Consider the following 22,561-nt stretch of genomic DNA (forward strand, 5'->3'; position numbering starts at 1 on the left):
TACTTTGAAATATTTTACCCAATAAAAATTGACATTTTTATGTAATTAAAGCACGTTACAAAGTTTTAGTAGTGAAAATAATGTGGTCCGGTTACTGTGGCTCACCCCTGTAATCCCAATACTTTGGGAGGCTGAGGCAGGCAGATCACTTGAGCTCAGGAGTTCAAGACCAGCTTGGGCAACATGGCAAAACCCTGGCTTTACAAAGAAATACAAAAATTTAGCCGGGCATTGGTGGCTCACACCTGTATTCCCAGCTACACGGGAGACTGAGGCTGGAGAATTGCTTGAACCCGGGAAGCAGAGGTGGCAGTGAGCTGAGATCGTGCCACTGCACTCCAGCCTGGGTGACAGATGAGACCCTGTCTCAAAAAATATGTAAATAAAATGAAATTAAAAAATAAAATAATGTGATTGGCTGTGTGCAGTGGCTCACACCTATAATCCCAGCACTTTGGGAGGTCGAGATGGGCCGATGGGTTGAGGCCAAGAGTTCAAGGCCGGGCGCGGTGGCTCATGCCTGTAATCCCAGCGCTTTGGGAGGCCGAGGCGGGCGGATCACAAGGTCAGGAGATGGAGACCACGGTGAAACCCCGTCTCTACTAAAAATACAAAAAATTAGCCGGGCGCGGTTGTGGGCGCCTGTAGTCCCAGCTACTCGGGAGGCTGAGGCAGGAGAATGGCGTGAACCCGGGAGGCGGAGCTTGCAGTGAGCCGAGATCGCGCCACTGCACTCCAGCCTGGGCGACAGAGCGAGACTCCGTCTCCAAAAAAAAAAAAAAAAAAGAGTTCAAGACCAGTCTGGGCAACATAGTGGGACCCTGTCTCTACAAAAAAAAAAAAAAAAAAACTTTAAAGATGAGCCATATGTGGTGGCACAAACCCATAGTCCCAGCTACTCTAGAGGCAGAGGCAAGAGGATTGCTTGAACCCAGAAGGTCGAGGCTGCAGTGAATCATGATCATGCCACTATACTGCAGCCTGGGTGACAGAGCACGACTGTCTCAAAAAATAAATAAATAAATAAATAAATAAATAAATAAATAAATAAATAAATAAAATGTGGTCGTAGTCCAGAAATAGTTAAAAGAAAATAAATAATACAGATTAAAATTAGACCAAAAACATATATGGAGGGTGGGGGTTATTTGTGTATAGTAAAAGTGGCATTTCAAATATTAGAAATGGATGGCATAATTCTGGGTAACCATTTGGAGAAATAGTTTCATTTTCATACTGCACCCCAAAATGTATTCTGGATAGGCTAAAACTTTTAATATTAAAAATGAAAGCATATGCCGGCCGCGGTGGCTCATGCCTGTAATCCCAGCACTTTGGGAGGCTGAGGCAGATGGATCATGAGGTCAGGAGTTCAAGACCTGCCTGGCCAATATGGTGAAACCCTGTCTGTACTAAAAATACAAAAATTAGGCCGGGTGCAGTGGTTCACGCCTGTAAGCCCAACACTTTGGGAGGCTGAGGTGGGCAGATCACCTGAGATCAGGCGTTTGAGACCAGCCTGACCAACATGGTGAAACCCCATCTCTATAAAAATACAAAATTAGCCAGGGATGGTGGCAGGCACCTGTAATCTCAGCTACTCAGGAAGCTGAGACAGGAGAATCACTTGAACCCGGGAGGTGGAAGTTGCATTGAGCCAAGATCATGCCATTGCACTCTGGCCTGGGCAACAGGAGCGAAACTCTGTCTCAAAAAAAAAAAAAAAAATTAGCCTGGTGTGGTGGTGCACGCCTGTAATCCCAGCTACTCAGGAGGCTGAGGCAGGAGAATTGCTTGAACCCAGGAGGCAGAGGTTGCCGTGAGCCGAGATCGCACCACTGCGCTCCAGCCTGGGCAACAGAGCAAGACTCCATCTCGAAAAAATAAAATAAAAATTAAATTAAATTAAATTTAATTTAAAAAGAAAGCATAGAAGTACTTAAAGAAACCCAGGTACGATGGCTCACGCATGTAATCCCAGCACTTTGGGAGACTGAGACAGGCAGATCACCTGAGGTTAAGAGTTCAAGACGAGCCTGGCCAACCCCCATCTCTACTAAAAAATACAAAACTTAGCCAAATGTGGTGGTACAAACCTGTAATCCCAGCTACTTGGGAGGCTGAGGCAGGAGAATTGCTTGAACCCGGGAGGCGGAGGTTGCAATGAGCTGAGATCGCACCACTGCACTTAAGCCTGGGTGACAGAGCGAGACAACCAACTCAGAAAAAAAAAAAAGTACTTAAAAAAAGTAGGTGAATATTTTAAATTCTTGAAGTAGGGAAGACCTTTCTTAGTAGAAACCAAAGTCAAGTCATAAGGGGGAATATGTGTAGCAATATAATTCATAGTTAATATTTTTGACTGTCAAGAATCAATCTAGGCTGGGTGCAGTGGCTCATACCTGTAATCCCAGCACTTTGGGAGGCCGAGGCGGGAGAATCACGAGGTCAGGAGTTAGAGACCAGCCTGGCTAGCATGGTGAAACCCCGTCTCAAAACAAAACAAAACAAAAACAAAAAACAAAATTAGCTGGGCGTGATGGCGAGCACCTTTAGTCCCAGCTACTTGGGAGGCTGAGGCAAGAGAATGGTGTGAACCCGGGAGGCGGAGCTTGCAGTGAGCCAAGATCGCGCCACTGCACTCCAGCCTGGGCGACAGAGCAAGACTCCATCTCAAAAAAAAAAAAAAAAGGCCGGGCACGGTGGCTCAAGCCTGTAATCCCAGCACTTTGGGAGGCCGAGACGGGCGGATCACGAGGTCAGGAGATCGAGACCATCCTGGCTAACACGGTGAAACCCCGTCTCTACTAAAAAATACAAAAAACTAGCCGGGCGAGGTGGCGGGTGCCTGTAGTCCCAGCTACTCGGGAGGCTGAGGCAGGAGAATGGCGTAAACCCGGGAGGCGTAGCTTGCAGTGAGCTGAGCGACAGAGCGAGACTCCGTCTCAAAAAAAAAAAAAAAAAAAGGAATCAATCTAATTATTTCACTTTGTATCAGCTCATCCAATTGGTATAGGTAAAAAAAACTGTAGACTTGGAGTTAGAAGGAATTATTAGAAGTTCCTGATTCCCTCTCTTACTTGCCAAGGGTGACCCAAGGCATAGTAACTGTTAGTGTCTGTTTCCCTATCTGTGTAATGGGGACAATGTTAACATTACAAAATCGTTGGAAAATTTCAGTGAGGTGATATTTGTGAAAGTGCTTTGTAAAGTTTAAAGCATAGTACCTTACCTGTTGTTGCATATGACTTTGTAATTAATTATAGTGAAGGGAATATGTCTGGTTGTTCCTTTCCTGGATTATCCAGGAAACACAGCTTCCTGGTAGGCTTTGAGAGATGGACTAGTCCTCCATCGTGCTTTGAAGTATCTTTGCCTGTTGGAGTCTCAGATTCTCCTTTATCCTTATTTCCTGTTATGTCCCTTCTCCCTTCTCTCACTCTGCTGTAGCCATACTGACTTTGTTTTCAATCCTTAAATAAGCGAAGCTCGTACTCATCTTAGGGACTTTACACAAGCTAGTCCCTCTTTTAGGAAAACTCTTTCTGAAACTTTTCACTGAGCTAATCTTACTCATTCACATGTGGTTTGGAAAGTTCTGTTTGGGGAATGGGTGTTTAAGTTTATACTAAGTCTTATCAAAATGTCAGTCTCATTGATTTCTTTTTTTTCTTTCTTTCTTTTTTTTTTTGGAGACAGAGTTTCACCCAGGCTGGAGTGCAATGGCACCATCTCATCTCACTGCAACCTCTGCTTCCTGGGTTCAAGCAATTCCCTTGACTCCTGAGTAGCTGGGATTACAGATGCCCGTCACCATACCTGGTTAACTTTTGTATTTTGAGTACAGACAGAACTTCACCATGTTGGCCAGGCTGATCTTGAACTCCTAACCTCAGGTGATCCATCGCCTCAACCTCCCAAAGTGCTGAGATTACAGGTGTGAGCCACTGTGCCTGGCCTAGTCTCATTGATTTTTTTAGTAGTAATTAAAGAAATAGAGGAGTGTAAATAATAGCAGATAGGCCAGGCACAGTGGCTCACACTTGCAGTTTGGGAGGCTGAGGCAGGTGGATCACCTGAGGTCAGGAGTTTGAAACCAGCCTGACCAACGTGGTGAAACCCCATCTCTACTATAAATACAAAAATTAGCTGAGCGTGGCGGTGCGCGCCTGTAATCTCAGCTACTTGGGAGGCTGAGGGATGGGAATTGCCTGAACCCGGGAGGCAGAGGTTTCTGTAAGCTGAGATTGCGCCATTGCACTCTAGCCTGGGCGACAAGAGCAAAATTCCATCTCAAAATAATAACAACAATAATAATAGCAGATAGTTTTTATCTTACTTCTCAAGTGTCCATTCTCCCTTATGCCTTGAGAATCACTTTCCATTTATTGCATTTGGGGAAAGTGTTGGGGATAGATGTGTGTTGACCTCCATATGACTATTTCTCCCCCCTCCCTTTTCTTTCTCCATGGACAACTGCTTGTTTTCTTCTACTTCTGGCCCAGAGATCGTGGGCTGTAATCCACCTTGCTGGGATACTGCTGAAGTAAGGGTAGAAGGCGGAGTTTGGAGAATGTGGGCCAGGTACCACTTCTCTTTCATGGTATGATAACAAAGTCATAGGGTAGATGAGACTTTACTGAAGGAATGGGGAAGATTAACGCTGGAGGCAGACCGGGCCCAGTGGTTTACGCTTATAATTCCAGCACTTTGGTAGGTCAAAGTGGGCAGATTGCCTGAGCTCAGGAGTTCAAGACCAGCCTGGGCAACATGGCAAAACCCTGTTTCTACAAAAAATAGAAAAATTAGTTGGTGTAGTGGCATGCACCTGTGGTCCCAGCTACTCAGGGCGCTAAGGCAAGAGAATCGCTTGAGCCCAGGAGATTGACGCTGCAGTGAGCCATGTTCATGCCACTGCACTCTAGCCTGGGCAACAAAGTGAGATAAAAAAACAAAACAAAACAATCAAACAAAATCACTGGAGGGAAATAATTTTAAACTTAAGCTGAAAAGAATTTTTGTGGTCTAAAGAAAAAGGGAAATTAAAATCTCTATGAGGTACTCCTCATGGGTGCTTCCATGTTTCTAACCTTATGCTCTGGTCTTGAGATCTCTGTTTCTCTCCATTCTGAGAGCACTTCCTTCAAGCTTTGCGGCGCTCCATCTTTCAGTAAAACCCTAGCCCCTCCTGCATAGGTTGGCCTTACCCCAGGATCTGCACCGCGCCTTTGCTCCTCTATCCCACACCCTCTCCAGGAGTACATCGCCCCAGGTCAGACCAATTCACTCTAGATAATCTAAGACAAGTCTTTGTTAGGACAGTGGAGAGTAGAAGGGACTGCAAAGCAGATCTGTGTAGAAGTGTCCATCGTAGCGTATATTTATGCCTCTGTCCATGTGACATTCAACTGGTAACATGCCCTTCCAGTGACAGACATTCATTCTTAGATACAGCACCAGCCAAACCCAAGGAAGAAGAATGTATTTACCACTAAGATGTTATTATGCAGAGCAGCTGGAGTTTAGTTCTTGGATGAGGCCCCATCCTTTTCCTCCTTCCTCCATCAGGGGCTAGTTTAGTTCTCCCAGTAACAGTCATTTCCACTTTCCTATGAATTTACTTTCATGTTTGTTAAAATGCTTTATTAAATGTGTAGCTAGAGTTGTCCCAGTTTTTAAGTTAACAAACCAAAGCTTAGAAAAAATTTTGTTTGATAATGAATCAAAGAGTGTTACTCGGCTGAGCGCAGTGGCACACACCTGTAATCCCAGCAGTTTGGGAGGCCGAGGCAGGCATATCACTTGAGGCCAGGAGTTCAAGACCATCCTGGCCAACATGGTAAAACTCTGGCTCTACTAAAAATACAAAAAGTAGCTGGGTGTGATAGCAGGCGCTGAGGCTGGAGAACAACTTAAACCTGGGAGGCGGAGGCTGCAGTGAGCCAAGATCACACCACTGCACTGCAGCCTGGGTGACAGAGTGAGACTGTTTCAAAAAAGCGTGTTACTGAAGAAACATTGAGATTATTTTCAGAATTTTTGTATTCATATTTTTAAAATTTGAATGTGTTTCTTTAATTTCTTACAGGGCTCTCACCTTTGTGTATCCTTTTGGTGCCACATTGAGTGTCATGAAACCAGCAGTGGCTGTTCTGTCTACAGGTTCTGTCTGCTTCCCACTTAACAGACCCATTCTGGCTTTCTATCACTCAAAGGTACAGCCTTTCTTAAATGTGGTTATAGATATTATTTTTATTGTTGAAAATAAAAACTACCTGACCATTTCCAGAAGGCTTTTATATATTTTCTCATTGGTCATCCTGCCAGTCCTGCAAAGGACTATCTCAGCTATATACATTTTGCTTATGGGGAAACAGTGGATTGTCCAGTAATTGATGAAGTTAAGGCCTAAACCTAGCTCTTTTTTTTTTTTTTTTTTTTTTTTTTTTTTTTTTTTTTGAGACGGAGTCTCACTGTCACCCAGGCTGGAGTGCAGGGGTGCGATCTTGGCTCACTGCAAGCTCCGCCTCCCGGGCTCACGCCATTCTCCTGCCTCAGCCTCCCGAGTAGCGGGGACTACAGGCGCCCGCCACCACGCCCGGCTAATTTTTTATTTTGTATTTTTAGTAGAGACGGGGTTTCACCATGTTAGCCAGGATGGTCTCGATTTCCTGACCTTGTGATCCGCCCGCCTCGTTATTATTCTTAACCCAAAGCTTTTCCACTATAGCATGAGGCTACCTGTATTATAACTTTTAAAATAACTTTTTTTTTTTTTCCAATCCCATGGCAGCATATTGATTAAAGTAACTTTTAATCCTGTCTGTGACTATGGGCTGTACCCTCAGTGTAAAGAGAATACATTCAGGAACAGATGGAGTTAACATATTACACAAAATAGCACAGAATTATGTTGATGTTATTTTAGTTTATCCTAAGAAAATATATCAGAAAACTATTTTTCCAGTTATTATCCTAGAGACCCCATAAAAATGTGGGTGCAGCTAGTCCCAGGCAGTGACCCAACATCCCATTGCCTTTCTTTTTCTTTCTTTCTTTTTTTGTGAGATGGAGTCTCACTCTGTTGTGCAGGCTGGAGTGCAGTGGCGTGATCTCGGCTCACTGCAACCTCCACCTCCCAGGTTCAAGCAATTCTCCTGCCTCAGCCTCCCGAGTAGCTGGGATTACAGGTGTCTGCCACCATGCATGCCTAATTTTTGTATTTTGGGAAGAGATGGGGTTTCACTATGGTGGCCAGGCTAATCTCGAACTTCTGACCTCAAGTGATCTGCCCACCTCGGCCTCTCAAAGTGCTGGGATTACAGGCACGAGCTCTGTTGCCCAGGCTGGAGTAGAATGGCGCAATCTTGGCTCACTGCAATCTCTGCCTCCCGGGTTCAAGCGAGTCTCCCACCTCAGCCTCCCGAGTAGCTATACCACCACACCCTGTTAGTTTTTGTATTTTTAGTAGAGATGGGGATTTACCGTGTTGCCCAGGCTGGTCTTGAACTTCTGAGTCAGGCAGTCTGCCCGCCTTGGCCTTCCAAAGTGCTAGGATTACGGGCATGAGCCACTGTGCCCAGCCCCCACTGAGTTTTAATTCACATTTTGCTGAATTTACCTTCATCTGTCCCCTAAGACAGAATTCACCAGCTGATCTTCTAATTTTTTCCTAGGGAACTCGATGTCTGTAGCTTTTAACAATCCTATTTTTTTTTGTAGTACCTAGGAATTACCTTTCCCTCCTTATTTAAAAGCTCCTGGGCTGGGCGTAGTGGCTCACGCCTATAATCCCAGCACTTTGGGAGGCCAAGGCGGGTGGATCACAAGGTCAGGAGATGAAGACCATCCTGGCCAACATGGTGAAACCCCCTCTCTACTAAAAGTACAAAAATTAGCTGGGTGTGGTGGCATGTGCCTGTAATCCCAGCTACTCAGGAGGCTGAGGCACGAGAATTGCTTGAACCCAGGAGGTTGCAGTGAGCTGAGATCATGCCACTGCACTCCATCCTGGAAACAGTGAGACTCCGTCTTAAAGAAAAAAAAAAATTGAAAAATTAGCCATGCGTGGTGGCAGACTATGTAGCATTTGCTTTTAATGTGGTACAAGTCAGAGTTTTTTAAACCAATTTTTAAAAAATGTATGGAATGTGTGTATTTATATCTCTTGACATCTCTGGCTTAGTGTAATTCTTTTCCTGGGGAAATTATAACTATGCCTGTTCCCTGTATGTGATGTAGCTAGAAAAACCGATTTCATTTTGTAGTTTTACTATTGAACTGGTTTTCTCATTACAAAAGTAGTTATGTGCTCATTGTTGGGCTGGGTGTGGTGGCTCACAACTGTAATCCCAGCACTTTGGGAGGTCAAGGCGGGCGAATCACTTGAGGTCAGGAGTTCGAGACTAGCCTAGCCAACATAGTGAAACCCTGTCTCTACTAAAAATACAAAAATATTAGCCCAGCATGATGGTGAGTGCCTGTAATCCCAGCTACTCCAGAGACTGAGGCAAGAGAATCGCTTGAACCCTGAAAGCAGAGGTTGCAGTGAGCCAAGATCATACCACTGCACTCCACCTGGGCAGTGGAGCAAGACAAGCCTGGGCAGTAGAGCAAGACACTGTCACCAAAAAAAAAAAAAGTAATATTGTAGAAATGTTACAATAATTGTAGAAAAATTGAACAATACAGAGATAAAGCAGAAGAAAAAAATTCCCCCATTGCACTACTCCAAGACTCTAAGACAGCCCAGGTTGACATATTCTTCACTCTCTCCCACTTTTGCTTTGCCTTATTTTTATTTATTTGCCTCACAAGCTTTAAAGTAGGATAGCTATATAATTTATGCTATAGGTCAAGTGTGGTGGCTCATGCCTACAATCTTAGCACTTTGAGAGGTTAAGAAGGTAGGATCACTTGTGGCCAGGAGTTTGAGACCAGCCTTGGCAACATAACAAGACCTGTCTCTACAAAAAAGTTAGCTGAGTGTGGTGGTGTGCTCCTGTAGTCCTGGCTACTTGGGAGGCTGAAGCAGCAGGCTCACTTGAAGGCTCACTTGAAGGCTCACTCGAGGCTACAGTGAGCCATGATTGTGCCACTGCACTCCACCCTGGGAGACAGAGTGAAACCCTGTCTCTAAAAATGGAAAAAAAAAATTATACTTTTTTTTTTAACCCAATGATTTGTTGGAAGCATTTTCCCATGTTACTGAAAACCCTTTATAATATGAAATTTAACTGCCGAAGAAGGTTCCATCATTCTGAATTACTTTTTTGTGAACATTTGGATTTATTTCTAATTTTTTGTGACTTTAACTACACAACTGTGCATAGAATTTTTTATGTTTCAGACTGCTTTTGTTGCATATGTTAATAGTTTCAACAACAATGTGTGAAAGAACTTATTTCACTAAAATTTGACCAGCACTGTTTATATCATTTTTTCATATTTATTTATCCGATAGGCAAAAGTACTTTGTTTTTATTTGTTAAAAATTACAAGTATTGAAAATCTTTCTTATTAACCGTTGTTGTTTTATGACTCATGCTTGTGCCTTAGTTTTCTTTTTTTTTTTTTTTTTTGTGACAGAGTCTCACTCTGTCGCCCAGGCTAGGGTGCAGTGGTGCGATTTTGGTTCACTGCAACCTCCACTTCCCAGATTCAAGTGATTCTCGTGCCTCAGCTTCCTGAGTAGTTGAGATTACAGGCATGTACCACCATGCCTGGCTAATTTTTGTATTTTTAGTAGAGACGGGGTTTCGCCATCTTGGCCAGGCTGGTCTCGAACTCCTGACCTCAAGTGATCCACCTGCCTCGCTCTCCTAAAGTGCTGGGATTACAGGTGTGAGCTACTGCGCCCAGCCTTGCCTTAGCTTTCTTTGAGACTGAATCTTACTCTGTTGCCCAGGCTGGAGTGCAGTGGCACGATCTCAGTTCACTGCAACCTCACCTCCCCGGTTCAAGCAATCATCCCGCCACAGCCTCCCAAGTAGCTGTGGGAGTACAGGCGCATGCCACCACCCCCAACTAATTTTTGTAGTATTTCTTTTTTTTTTTTTTTTTTTTTTTTTTGAGACGGAGTCTCGCTCTGTCACCCAGGCTGGAGTGCAGTGGCCAGATCTCAGCTCACTGCAAGCTACGCCTCCCGGGTTTACGCCATTCTCCTGCCTCAGCCTCCCGAGTAGCTGGAACTACAGGCGCCCGCCACCTCGCCCGGCTAGTTTTTTTTTTTTTTTTGTATTTTTTTAGTAGAAACGGGGTTTCACCGTGTTAGCCAGGATGGTCTCGATCTCCTGACCTCGTGATCCGCCCGTCTCGGCCTCCCAAAGTGCTGGGATTACAGGCTTGAGCCACCGCGCCCGGCCAATTTTTGTATTTCTAGTAGAGACAGGGTTTTGCCTCCCATGTTGGCTAGGCTGGTCTCAGATTACTGATCTCGGGGCGATCAGCCCACCTCGGCCTCCCAAAGTGCTGGGATTATAGGTGTGAGCCACTGTGCCCGGCCTGCCTTAGCTTTCTATTTGGATCTTACTTAAATATTTTTTTTTTTTTTTGGTACCCATAGGTATCTTTAACTGTACAGACTGTCTTTGAGTTTATCTTTTTTTCCCTTTAAAATTATGATCTTCATTTATAAGGTAAATAACAGTGGGAAAATGCTGTAGAACCAATTTAATTTTTTTTTTTTTTTTTTTTTTTTTTAATTTTTAGAGACAGGGACTCGCTCTGTTTCCCAGGCTGGAGTGCAGTGGTGCAGTCATAGCTCATTGTAACCTCGAGCTCCTGGGCTCAAGTGACTCTTCTGCCCCAGCTTCCCAAGTAGCTAGGACTACAGGTATGCCTCACCACACCCAACTAATGTAGAATTAATTTATGTTAGTTTTTGTTGAAAGCCAAATAGAAAAATACAGAAATATCTAAAATGAAAGGGAGGTTAAAGCGTAGTAGTTATTATAGTTGGTATTTCTTTTTTTTTTTTTTTTTTGAGATGGAGTCTGACTCTGTCGCCCAGGCTGAAGTGCCGTGGTGTGATCTCAGCTCACTGCAACCTCCGCCTCGCAGGTTCAAGTGATTTTCCTGCCTCAGCCTCCTGAGTAGCTGGGACTACAGGCACATGCCACCACACCTGGCTGATTTTTTTTTTTATTTTTAGTAGAGATGGGGGTTTCACCATGTTGGCCAGGCTGATTTCGAACTCCTGACCTCAGATGATCTGCCCACCTCGTCCTCCCAAAGTGCTGGGATTACAGGCTGAGCCACTGCGCCTGGCCTATAGTTGGTATTTCTAAACTTTAAAATCTGGGCGTGGGCCGGGCCTGGTGGCTCACGCCTGTAATCCCAGCACTTTGGGAGGCCGAGGCGGGCAGATCACGAGGTCAGGAGATCGAGACCATCCTGGCTAACACGGTGAAACCCCGTCTCTACTAAAAATACAAAAATTAGCTGGGCGTGGTGGTGGGCGCCTGTAGTCCCAGCTACACGGGAGGCTGAGGCAGGAGAATGGCATAAACCTGGGAGGCGGAGCTTGCAGTGAGTGGAGATTGCACCACTGCATTCCAGCCTGGCCGACAGAACGAGACTCCATCTCAAAAAAAAAAAAAAATCTGGGTGTGAATTGGCGCTCTTCAGTATATAAGACAGTTGCTAGCGTGATTCTGATAAGTGTCTGGGGACTAGGATACATGAGATGCATCTTCGGATTTGAGTATCTGACCCTGCTTTGTCATCAATAGAACCAAGGTGGGAAGCTGGCAGTGCTTGGTTCATGTCACATGTTCAGTGATCAATATTTGGACAAAGAAGAAAACAGCAAAATCATGGTAAGCTATTTGTTTCATCACATGAATGTACAATGTGTAAGTATTATTTTCATGTCATTTTAAAAAATACTGGTAAGTTTATTTGCTCATTTAAAACCAGCTACTCAGAACCCAGTCTGTGCCAGGCACTGAGAATACAAAGTTGAGTCAGGCATAGTCCCTGCTTTGGAAAAGTTTGTAATACATTGAGAGAGAGAGAGACAAATTAGAAAACCCAGAAGGGTGTTTCTGAGCATGTCAGGTGGGGTGGGAGCTGAGCCTGGAGAAGCAGAGAGGAACAAGCTCAACAGCAGTATCACGTGTGAGACCAAGGAGCTTGAACTTGATTCTGAAAGCCACAGGGAGCCCTTGGGTTTTCAGCAGCCTTGGGCATAGCCAGGTCTGTGTTTCTTCTTTTTGTTGTTGTTATTGTTTATGAAAGAACTTCTGGAATGTTTTGGAAAGATTTTTCTGTCAGTTGTGTGGAAGGTGGAAAGGAGGAGGCAGCCTAGAGCCAGTTAGGAAGGCGGTGGTGTCACCAGGCAAGAAAGAATAGGGACCTGAGTATCGGCAGTGAAGGTGTGCGTGGAGAGGAGGGGCCGGTGGCATGGAATGGGAATTAGGAAGGGTTCTGTAGAGGACCACTCACTGACTGATGTGGCAAATAAAGACATTGCAGTTTTATCAAAAAAACACCCAGGGAACATGTCTTATGGAGGATGGCAGAGTGGGGAAGCACATGTCTGTACAGCACGTGTCAGAGCTGTCCATTGGTGATTCCAGTGAGAGAAAGAAACGCCCGCCAAACTTTTTCCTTCATAAAATAGATTACTTCAGCCTTATAATTGATATTGGGAGATTGATTAAGACCTTATTTCTGTGGAATTTACATGAAGTTTCAGCGTCTCTAGATACATTATGGGAGATCTAGATATTCTACTTTTTTTTTTTTGACATGGAGTCTCTCTCTGTTGCCCAGGCTGGAGTGCAATGGCACCATCTTGGCTCACTGCCACCTCCACTTCGCCGGTTCAAGCGATTCTCCTGCCTCAGCCTCCTGAGTAGCTGGGATTACAGGCGTGCGCCACCACATCAGGCTAATTTTTGTATTTTTAATAAAGACAGGGTTTCACCATGTTGGCCAGGCTGGTCTGGAACTCCTGACTTCAGGTGATCCATCCGCCTCAGCCTCCCAAAATGCTGAGATTACAGACATGAGCCACCATGCCCGGCCTAGGTATTCTACTTTTCAAAAGTTTTAATTTCAGACTGTCATCACAGTAAACAGGGATTAATTCAGGATTGTGAACAAATGTTAATAAATTTTAGCTTGTGGCTAGAGGTTAGAGTGCTTAAAGATAAATTATAAATTTCTGATAATAAAAGTTTCATTATGCTGGGCACAGCAGCTCATGCCTATAATCCCACCACTTTGGGAGGCCGAGACAGGCGGATCGCCTGAGATCAGGAGTTTGAGGGCAGCCTGACCAACATGGTGAAACCCCATCTACTAAAAATACAAAAATCAGCCGGGCCTGGTGGCAGGTGCCTGTAATCCCAGCTACTCGGGAGGCTGAGACGGGAGAATCATTTGAACCCAGGAGGCAGAGGTTGCAGTGAGCCGAGATCACACCACCACACTGCAACCTGGGCAACAGAGCGAAACTCTGTCTCAAAAAAGAAAATAAATAAAAAGTTGCATTAGGGTGACAAAAACCTTTGAGTTCTCATATGATTTCAAGGCTGGCTACCCTTTTCTGAATCACTGCTTTAATCTTTTTTCCTTTATCATTTTTCTTGATGTAATTCTGTAGTCCTGACCTTCAGCTTTTTCAAATAACCAACTGTCCTAATTATGTACTTTTTTTTTTTTTAGGATGTTGTTTTCCAGTGGCTCACAACAGGAGACATCCACCTAAACCAGATTGATGCCGAAGACCCAGAGGTAGACACTGCAAATTATTAGAAACTTTTAAATGAAAAATCAGTCCAGCTTCTCAGTATCACTTCTAACAGCTCAAAAGGAAAACACGTCTGTCTTACCTCATCTGTAAGACAAATGGAAAGAAAGGATGATTTGGGGGGGATGAAAGCCATATTGTAAAAAATAAGTCAATAAACAAAATATGTAATTAATCATAGAATTAATTGGAGGGGAACATACATACATATAGTATGTATATAAATTAGAATTTAAATTATGGGCACTCTGGCCCAAACTTTCAAAATGAGCATCTGTAGAAAAATACTTTTTTCAGAAGTATGAAATTTTCTCATAAAGAAACAAAGACTATCAAAATTTATGTTGTAAACTATAATTTTGTCGCCTTTAGATTTAACAATTCTAAAGGCATTATGATAATATTCATCAGACAAGTGAGAGTGGTGAAACCAGCACAGCGAAATCACCACTGGCTCTTGGACCTTATACAGGTTCTTTCTGACCATTTTTCTTCCTAGTTTTCTTTATTTTTTAAAAAAATTTATTGTATTGAGATGGAGTCTCGCTCTGTTGCCGAAGGCTGGAGTGTAGTGGCGCAATCTCAGCTCACTGCAACCTCCATCTCCTGTCCAAGTGATTCTCCTGCCTCAGCTTCCTGAGTAGCTGGGATTACAGACGTGAACCACAATGCCTGGCTAATATTTGTATTTTTAGTAGAGGCAGGGTTTCACCATTTTGACGAGGCTGGTCTCAAACTCCTGACCTCAAATGATCCACCTGCCTCAGCTTCCCAAAGTGCTGGGATTACAGGCATGAGCCCCCCGGCCCAGCCTTCTGGTTTTCTTATCTGTGAACAGGGGATGCTAATACCTGTGTTCTCTGCCTCACAGGATGATTATGCGGGCTAAGTTAATAGATGGTAATGTGTCAGGCATTGTATGCCATATACTTCCACATAAGTCATCTTATTTAATCCTCTCAACTGCCCTGGGAGGCAGGTGGTCTTATTCTCATTTTATAGATGAGGAAACTGAAATCCTTCAAGATCGCAGTGTGTTCAAATGGCAGGCAAGTGCAGAGCCAGGATCCAAATCCAGGTCTCCTAATTCAAACTCTACTTACCCTACAATTGTTTCTCTATTTCTTAAACTCTGAAATGTCAGGAAAATAATTTCCTGGCCATTGGTCATGGGAGGTAGGTGAGAAGACAGTCAAAGATGGCTGTCCACTGACTGCTTCCTCCCTCACCTAGGGACATGGCTTCTCAGAGACTGATTTGGGTTAGGAAACAGGAGAGCTGCATGTCTAAAGTATTTCCTTATATGGAAACATTAAGCATATGGATATTTTGCTTCATTATTTAAGTGTAATATATTTAACTACTCATGGCCAGTTGCGGTGGCTCACGCCTGTAATCCCAGAACTTTGGGAGGCTGAGGCGGGTGGATCATGAGGTCAGGAGATTGAGCCCATCCTGGCTAACATGGTGAAACCCTGTTTCTACTAAAAAATTAAAAAAAAATTAGCCAGGCGTGGTGGCGAGCGCCTGTAGTCCCAGCTACTCAGGAGGCTAAGGCAGGAGAATGGCATGAACTGAGATCGCGCCACTGCACTCCAGCCTGGGTGGCAGAGTGAGACTCGTCTCAAAAAATATATATATATGTGTGTGTGTGTGTGTATATATGTATACATATGTGTATATATGTGTATACATGTGTATACATCTGTGTGTGTATACATATACATATATGTGTGTATGTATATATATGTATATGTATACATATATATTTAACCACTATCCTGTTGGCAGGCATTTAGGTTTTCCTGGTCTTTTACTGTCACTAGTCCACAGCATGTGTCATGACTGAGGGCTCTCAGCAATGCTAGAGGGATGTCCTTGGCTAGGGGAGAAGGACTGGTATCTAGTGTACCGGTGGAGGAACTGTCTGTACTGGTGTCACAGGTACTCTGGCATGTACCAGGAGGAAAGAAGCAGATAGGGCCTGGATGCTAGTGGGTAGGTACATGTTATGGTGGGAGCTTGTGGACTTTCTTTCATGATTTCCTCTATTTTCTTACTAAAATAGAAAATAGGGTCATTGCTAAAATGGTGAAAAGGAAAACCAGTTTTTTTTTGAGACAAAGTCTTACTCTGTCACCCAGGCTGGTATGAAGTGGTTTGATCATGGCTCACTGCAGTGTTGACCTCCTGGGCTCAGGTGATCCTCCCACCTCAGCCTCCTAAGTAGCTGAGACTACAGGCACACACCACCATGCTCAGCTAAATTTTTTTGTATTTTTGTAGTGACAGGGTTTTGCCATATTGCCCAGGCTGGTCTCCAACTCCTGGGCTCAAGCGATCCGCTCACCTCAGCCTCCCAAAGTGTTGTGGGTGTGAGCCACTGCACCCAGCTGGGAAAATCATTTTCATGGCTGAACTGGAAAAAGGGGAGTATTGTCTAGAAGAATGGGAAAGTGGGTAGACTACAGAGATGTAGTTGATTGCTGAGTGCTCAAGATCAGAGATCATGAAATTAAAAGACCAGTTGACAGGGTTGTTTCTCCAGCTGTGTTCAGCCATGTGAGTACTGGTGTAATTGGAGAGTTGGATTTAGCCAGTGCTGGGGTTTAGCCAAGTTAATTTTGTTCCTCTTTCCACATAAATTAGCTTATTTAAGGTTTAGTGGTCAGTGATCATGAACAGTAAAATTTCTTGGCAAGAGAGTATAAATGTTGCAGATTTAGACCTGAGACGGGAGATTTGACAGAATAAATGCTTGTTCTTGCTGTGCTGAAAGGAATCCTCTTGTGGCTTTCAGATTTCTGATTACATGATGCTGCCCTACACAGCCACCCTATCAAAGCGGAATCGAGAGTGTCTCCAGGAGAGCGATGAGATCCCGAGGGACTTTACCACCCTCTTTGACCTGTCCATCTTCCAGCTGGATACCACCTCCTTCCACAGTGTCATCGAGTCAGTACCTGTGGGCCTCTGAGCTACACTGCACTCTATTCTGAGTGTTTGGTTTGGAAACATGAGCCTGGGAACGGGAGTTAGGGTTATAGTAAATGTGGCATGCAGAACATGTTCTCAGATCTGTGATGAGGTCAACAAAGAAACTGGGCTGGGTATGAGGGGTTGATGTAGAGAACTGCCAGAGGTTATTACCCCTGCGTGTTCCAGATTCTGGACCAGGCATTTAGGGTGACCAGCTTGTTTCATTTTTCCCCAGACTTCTGGTTTTAGCACAGAGAGTCCCAAGTCCCAGGAGCACCCTCAGTAAATGGAGATGGTTGGTCACCCCCATTTCTCCCTGGGTATCTGGGCAACTGGTAATGCTATTAACTGGCACTAAGAATGCAGGAAAAGGAAAATTAGCCAGGCGTGGTGGCAGGCTCCTGTAGTCCCAGCTACTCGGGAGGCTGAGGCAGGAGAATGGTGTGAACCCGGGAGGTGGAGCTTGCAGGGAGTCGAGATTGCTCCACTGCACTCCAGCCTGGGCGACAGAGCAAGACTCCGTCTCAAAAAAAAAAAAAATGCAGGAAAAGGAAAGATACATGGGCTGTGTTCTGGGCACTTTCAGTCTAGTGCAGATGTACAGGTGGAACTACGAGTTTAAAGATGAAAAGGTCTGTAAGGCCATTAGGGAAGCTGTGGGATGGGATGAGGACATCAGGGACAGCACAAGAATGGGAATTGGCCTTGAGACAGGACCTCACAACTTTCAGTGCTTGAGAGGCAGGAGAAGAGGGCCAAAGACCGAAGCTGGGGAAAAGCAGTTAAATGTACAGGATGGCGGGCAGCATCTTGAAGGGCAAGAAGGAGAGGAGAAAATGACACAAGCAGAGGGGTTCAGAGAGGGGCCAGGGCTCATCTTCACTATTTCTAATCTGAATTTCACTACTCAGGGAGAAAATTTGGTTAGCTTGTCTTCCTTTCCCACCCCTCTGTATCCGGAGACCAAGAGCCATGCCTTATCAACCTGGAATCCTCATTGCCTAAGACCCAGAGCCCAGCACATCCTGGGCATTTGGGGGATGTTTGTGGAATTAACATGCTGCCATTCTCCCCATGCTTTGCTTATACATCCACTCAGCAAATATTTGTGGCACAACTACTGTTCCAGGATCTTGGGATGCTTCAGGGACCTCAATAATGAAAATCTTTACCCTTTTGTAGTTTATTATCTAACAAAACAGACAGGCATCAAGACATTTCTATATCTGTGATGTAAATTAAAGAATATGTTAGAAGATGATTACATACGTCAAGCAGAATACTGGGGAAGGGGAGTGCCAGGCACATTGCATTTTTAATAGGGTGATCAGGCCAGGCACGGTGGCTCATGCCTGTAATCTCAGCACTTTGGGAGGCCGAGGTGGGACGATCATGAGGTCAGGAGTTCGAGATCAACCTGGCTAACATGGCAAAACCCCATATCTACTAAAAATACAAAAATTAGCTGAGCACGGTGGCAGACACCTTGAAACATGGAGTGGTGAAAACGCAGTGCCAGAGTTCAGTTAGGCTTTAAATCCCAGCTACTCAAAGGCTGAGGCAGGAGAATCGTTTGAACCCAGGAGGCAGAGATTGCAGTGAGTCAGGATTGCACCATTGCACTCCAATCTGGGTGACAGGGCAAGACTCCATCTCAAAAAAAAAAAAAAAAAAAAATAGGGTGATCAAGATGACTTCATTGAAAAGGTGATATTTGTGGAAAAACTTGAAGGAGGTGAAGAATTTAGCCTTGTGGCTATCTGAGGGAAGAGTATTCTGGGCACAGGAAACAGCCAGTCCTAAGACTGCAAGACGGAGGAATGCTTGATATATTCTAGGAAGAGCAACAAGGCCATTGTGGCCACTGCAGAGTGAGTAGGGATGAGAATGGTGGGAGATCAGGCCTGGCCTACTTGTTTGCCTCTGCAAGGACTTCCTGGGCTTTCACTCTGGGTGAAAAGAGGAGCCACTGGGAGTTCTGAGCAGAGGGGTGGCATAATGACTTCCTTATATCCTGAATGTCAAGGAGCAAGAGTGGAGTTGGGGCCTGAAGGGAGCTGTCGCAGTAATTCAGGCATGAGATGATGCTGGCACCAGCCAGACGGGAGCAGTGGAGGTAGTGAGAAATGGTCTGATTCTGGATGTATTTGGAAGGTAGAGGCAACAAGATGTGCTACACAGTTAGGATGTGGGAGGTGAGAAGGAGAAAGCTTGTTCTGAGCAGTGAGAAGGATGAAGTTGGCCAGGGATGGTGGCTCACACCTGTAATCCCAACACTTAGGCCGAAGTGGGAAGATCTCTTGAGCCCACAAGTTCAAGACCAGCTTGGGCAACATAGGAAGACCCCATCTCTACAAAAAAGCAAAAAATTACCCAGGTGTGGTGGTGCACACCTGTAGTCCCAGCTACTTGGGAGGCTGAGGTGGGAGGATTGCTTGAGCCCCAAAGGTTAAGGCTGCAGTGACCCACTCCAGCCTGGTCAACAGAGAGAGAACTTGTCTTAAAAAAAAAAAAAAAAAAAAAGTTACAATAACTGAGTTGAGAAAGACTGTGAGTAGATTATGCAGGAAGAGCAGAAGTTCAGTTTGAGGTATATGGAGTTGAGATGTCAATGAAGTTTCCAGATGGTGTTGAGTAGCAGTTTTATATGTTAACCTGGTGGTCAGAAGAGATATCTGAGCTATACATTTAATGTGGGAGTTTGGGGGCACATCTGTATCTGTATTTCATCTAAAGCACACAGCACACATCTTTTCCTTTTTTTTTTTTTTTTTTGGAGACAGAGTTTCACTGTTGTTGCCCAGGCTGGAGTGCAGCGGTGCAGTCTCTGCTCACTGCAACCTCTGCCTCCCAGGCTCGAGCAATTCTCCTGCCTCAGCCTCCTGAGTAGCACCACCATGCCCAGCTATTTTTGTGTTTTTAGTAGAGACAGGGTTTCACCATGTTGGCCAGGCTGGTCTCAAACTCCTAACCTCAGGTAATCCACCTACCTCAGCCTCCCAAAGTGCTGGGATTAAAGGCGTGAGCCACAGCACCTGGCTCTATTTTCAAATCTATAAAATCAGGATGAATCTTTTTCTTATTTTTTGCCTGTTTTTCTTTCTTTTACTTTTATTCTGTTTTTCAGGATGAATCTTAACAATAGATGATGTATTAGTTTAATTAGCAGCATTTTTTTCCTTTCAGTGAACCATGAACTATGATGCATCTTACCTTTGGTGGATTCTTAGATTTGATTAAATATGGTAGATAGTATTTAAAGCCATGTGACTGGATGAGCTCACAAAGCGTTATAAGTGTTGATAGAGAAAAAAAAAGGACCATCTTTTGAGCCCTGGGGCACCCCAGAGTTCAGAAGTTAGGAAGAAACAGAAAAACCAGCTGGGCATGGTGACTCACACCTGTAATCCCAGCACTTTGGGAGGCTGAGGTGGGTGGATCACTTGAGGCCAAGAGTTTGAGATCAGCCTGGCCAACATGGTGAAACCCCATCTCTACTAAAAATAGGAAAAAAATAGCTAGGCATGTGGCACACACCTGTAGTCCTAGCTACTTGGGAGGGTAAGGCAGGAGAATCACTTGAACCCAGGAGGCAGAGGTTGCAGTGAGCCAAGAAAACACCACTGGACTCCATCGTGGGTGACAGAGCACGACTCCATCTCAGAAAAAAAAAAAAAAAGGAAAGGGAGAAATAGAAAAGCCAAAAGAAGAGATGGAAAAGCAGTAGCCAGTGTGAGATGAAGAAAATCAAGTGCATGGTATTCTGAGAGGCAAGTAAAGAAAGTCTGTCAAGATAGAAAGGGTCATCAGCTGTGTCAGATACTTCTTATGGGTCATAAAAAATGAGGGCTGAGAATTTATCTTTGGATTTAGCAACATGGAGGTCACTGGTGATCTAGACAGAGTCTTTTTTATGAGATGGTGAGGGTGAAAGCTTATTTGGAGTTGGTTTAAGAAAGAATTGGACATAACAAATATAGATAGCTCTTTTGAGGTATTTGCTACAGAGAGAAACAGCAGGGGCAAGGGCCAGGGTTAGTAGCTAGCTGGAAGAAGTAAGGTCAAGAAGGTGTTTTTTAGATGGAAGAAGTCGCAGTATATTTTTATACTGGTGGGAATGTTCCAGTAGAGAGAAAAATGGATAATGTAGGCGAGAGCGAGGAAAATGACTGAGGTGAAACACAAGATAAGCAAGAGACAATGGGAAAGGGGGTTTGGTAAGTGGTCTTCTTAGCTCTTTTTTTTTTTTTTAAAGACAGGGTTCCACTGTTGCCCAGGCTGGTCTGGAACTCCTGGGCTCAAGCAGTCCTCCCATGTTGGCCTCCCAAAGTGTTGGATTATAGATGTTAGCCACCATTCCCAGCCTGGTCTTTGCTTTTGTTTTTATTATTTCATATATATATATATGGTCTTTTTTTTTTTTTTTTTTTTGAGATACAGTGTCATTCTTTACCCAGGCTGGAGTACAGTGGCACAATCTTGGCTCACTGCAACCTCTGCCTCTCAGGTTCAAGTGATCCTCCTGCCTCAGCCTCCCTAGTAGCTGGGACTACAGGCGTGCACCACCACACCCAGCTAATTGTTGTGTTTTTAGTAGAGATGGAGTTTCACCATGTTGGTCAGGCTGGTCTCAAACTCCTGACTTCAAGTGATCAGCCTCCCAAAGTGCTGAGATTACAGACATGAGCCACCACGTCTGGCCCAGTCTTAGCTTTTAGACAGGAGCATGGATCATTTAGTCAGTAACAGATGGGAAACATGGGTGCAGACTCTGGTGGATGAGAAAAGTTGTTGATTGAAGATTATGGAAATTCTTAGGACTTCAGTCTTTTTGATGAAATAGGAAACAAGATCATCAGCTAAAAATTGCCAAAGAAGCCGGACACAGTGGCTCACGCCTGTAATCCCAGCACTTTGGGAGGTGGAAGCGAGCAGATCACGAGGTCAGGAGTTTGAGACCAGCCTGGCCAATATGGTGAAACCCCGTCTCTACTAAAAACACAAATATCAGCTGAGCTTGGTGGCATGCACCTGTAGTCCCCGCTACTCGGGAGGCTGAGGCAGAAGAATCACTTGAACCCGGGAGGTGGAGGTTGCAGTGAGCCGAGATTGTGCCCTGCGTTCCAGCCTGGGCAACAGACAGAGTGGGACCCCGTCTTAAAAAAGAAAAAAAAAAACTGCCAAAGAGATAATGGAGACTTAGGAGAGAAGGCATATATTAGGCCTCTAGGGGAGTGGGAGAGGGAGTGGACAAGGTTTCTTTGGAAGGATTTGCCAAGCAACATTAAAGGCCCACTGGAGACTGGAGGTTTTGGATCAAAAGTTCTACAAGCCGGTAGGGTGGTATGTTTTCCTCCAAACTTGTTTAGCTGTGTGGCTACAGGCAGGGTGGGCCCAGACATGGATTTAACCATTGTGATTTTGTCAAGCAAGTGGTATAAAGAGGAAGGGGCATTATCTTTTGTAAATGCCCAGGAATTATTTAGTTGCATGTTTTAGTATAAACAGTAACTGCTATGTATTGTGGTTTTAATTAGCTTATTTTGTAAAACCTTATACATCATATCCAAAAGCTCTGTTGTCGACTTAAGTTTTTTTTTTTCCAAGACAAAGTCTTGCTCTATCGCTCAGGCTGGAGTGCAGTGGCGCCATCTTGGCTCACCGCAAGCTCCGCCTGCCGGGTTCACACCATTCTCCTGCCTCAGCCTCCGAAGTAGCTGGGACTACAGACACCCGCCACCATGCCCGGCTAATTTTTTGTATTTTTAGTAGAGACGGGGTTTCACCGTCTTAGCCAGGATGATCTCAATCTCCTGACCTTGT

The 22,561-nt window shown here is 44.6% G+C and overlaps 1 protein-coding gene across 4 annotated transcripts in view; it reads left to right on the forward strand.

The window, feature by feature from the left end:
• The window catches only part of IFT52 (intraflagellar transport 52), a 54,684-nt gene that overhangs the window by 16,867 nt on the left and 15,256 nt on the right, over positions 1 to 22,561 (forward strand). For 2 of the 4 annotated variants that reach the window (XM_005569044.4, XM_065523178.2), the window contains exons 7-10: positions 6,089 to 6,215; positions 11,733 to 11,819; positions 13,675 to 13,743; positions 16,560 to 16,714. In XM_005569044.4, the coding sequence (XP_005569101.1) occupies positions 6,089 to 6,215; positions 11,733 to 11,819; positions 13,675 to 13,743; positions 16,560 to 16,714 (438 nt within the window). Of the gene's footprint in view, positions 1 to 6,088; positions 6,216 to 10,710; positions 10,835 to 11,732; positions 11,820 to 13,674; positions 13,744 to 16,559; positions 16,715 to 22,561 lie in introns of all 4 variants that reach the window. The other 2 variants (XM_065523180.1, XM_065523179.1) reach the window with 2 other exon arrangements.

This window comes from Macaca fascicularis, chromosome 10 (assembly GCF_037993035.2).
Source record: "Macaca fascicularis isolate 582-1 chromosome 10, T2T-MFA8v1.1".
NCBI classification, from domain to species: Eukaryota; Metazoa; Chordata; class Mammalia; order Primates; family Cercopithecidae; genus Macaca; species Macaca fascicularis.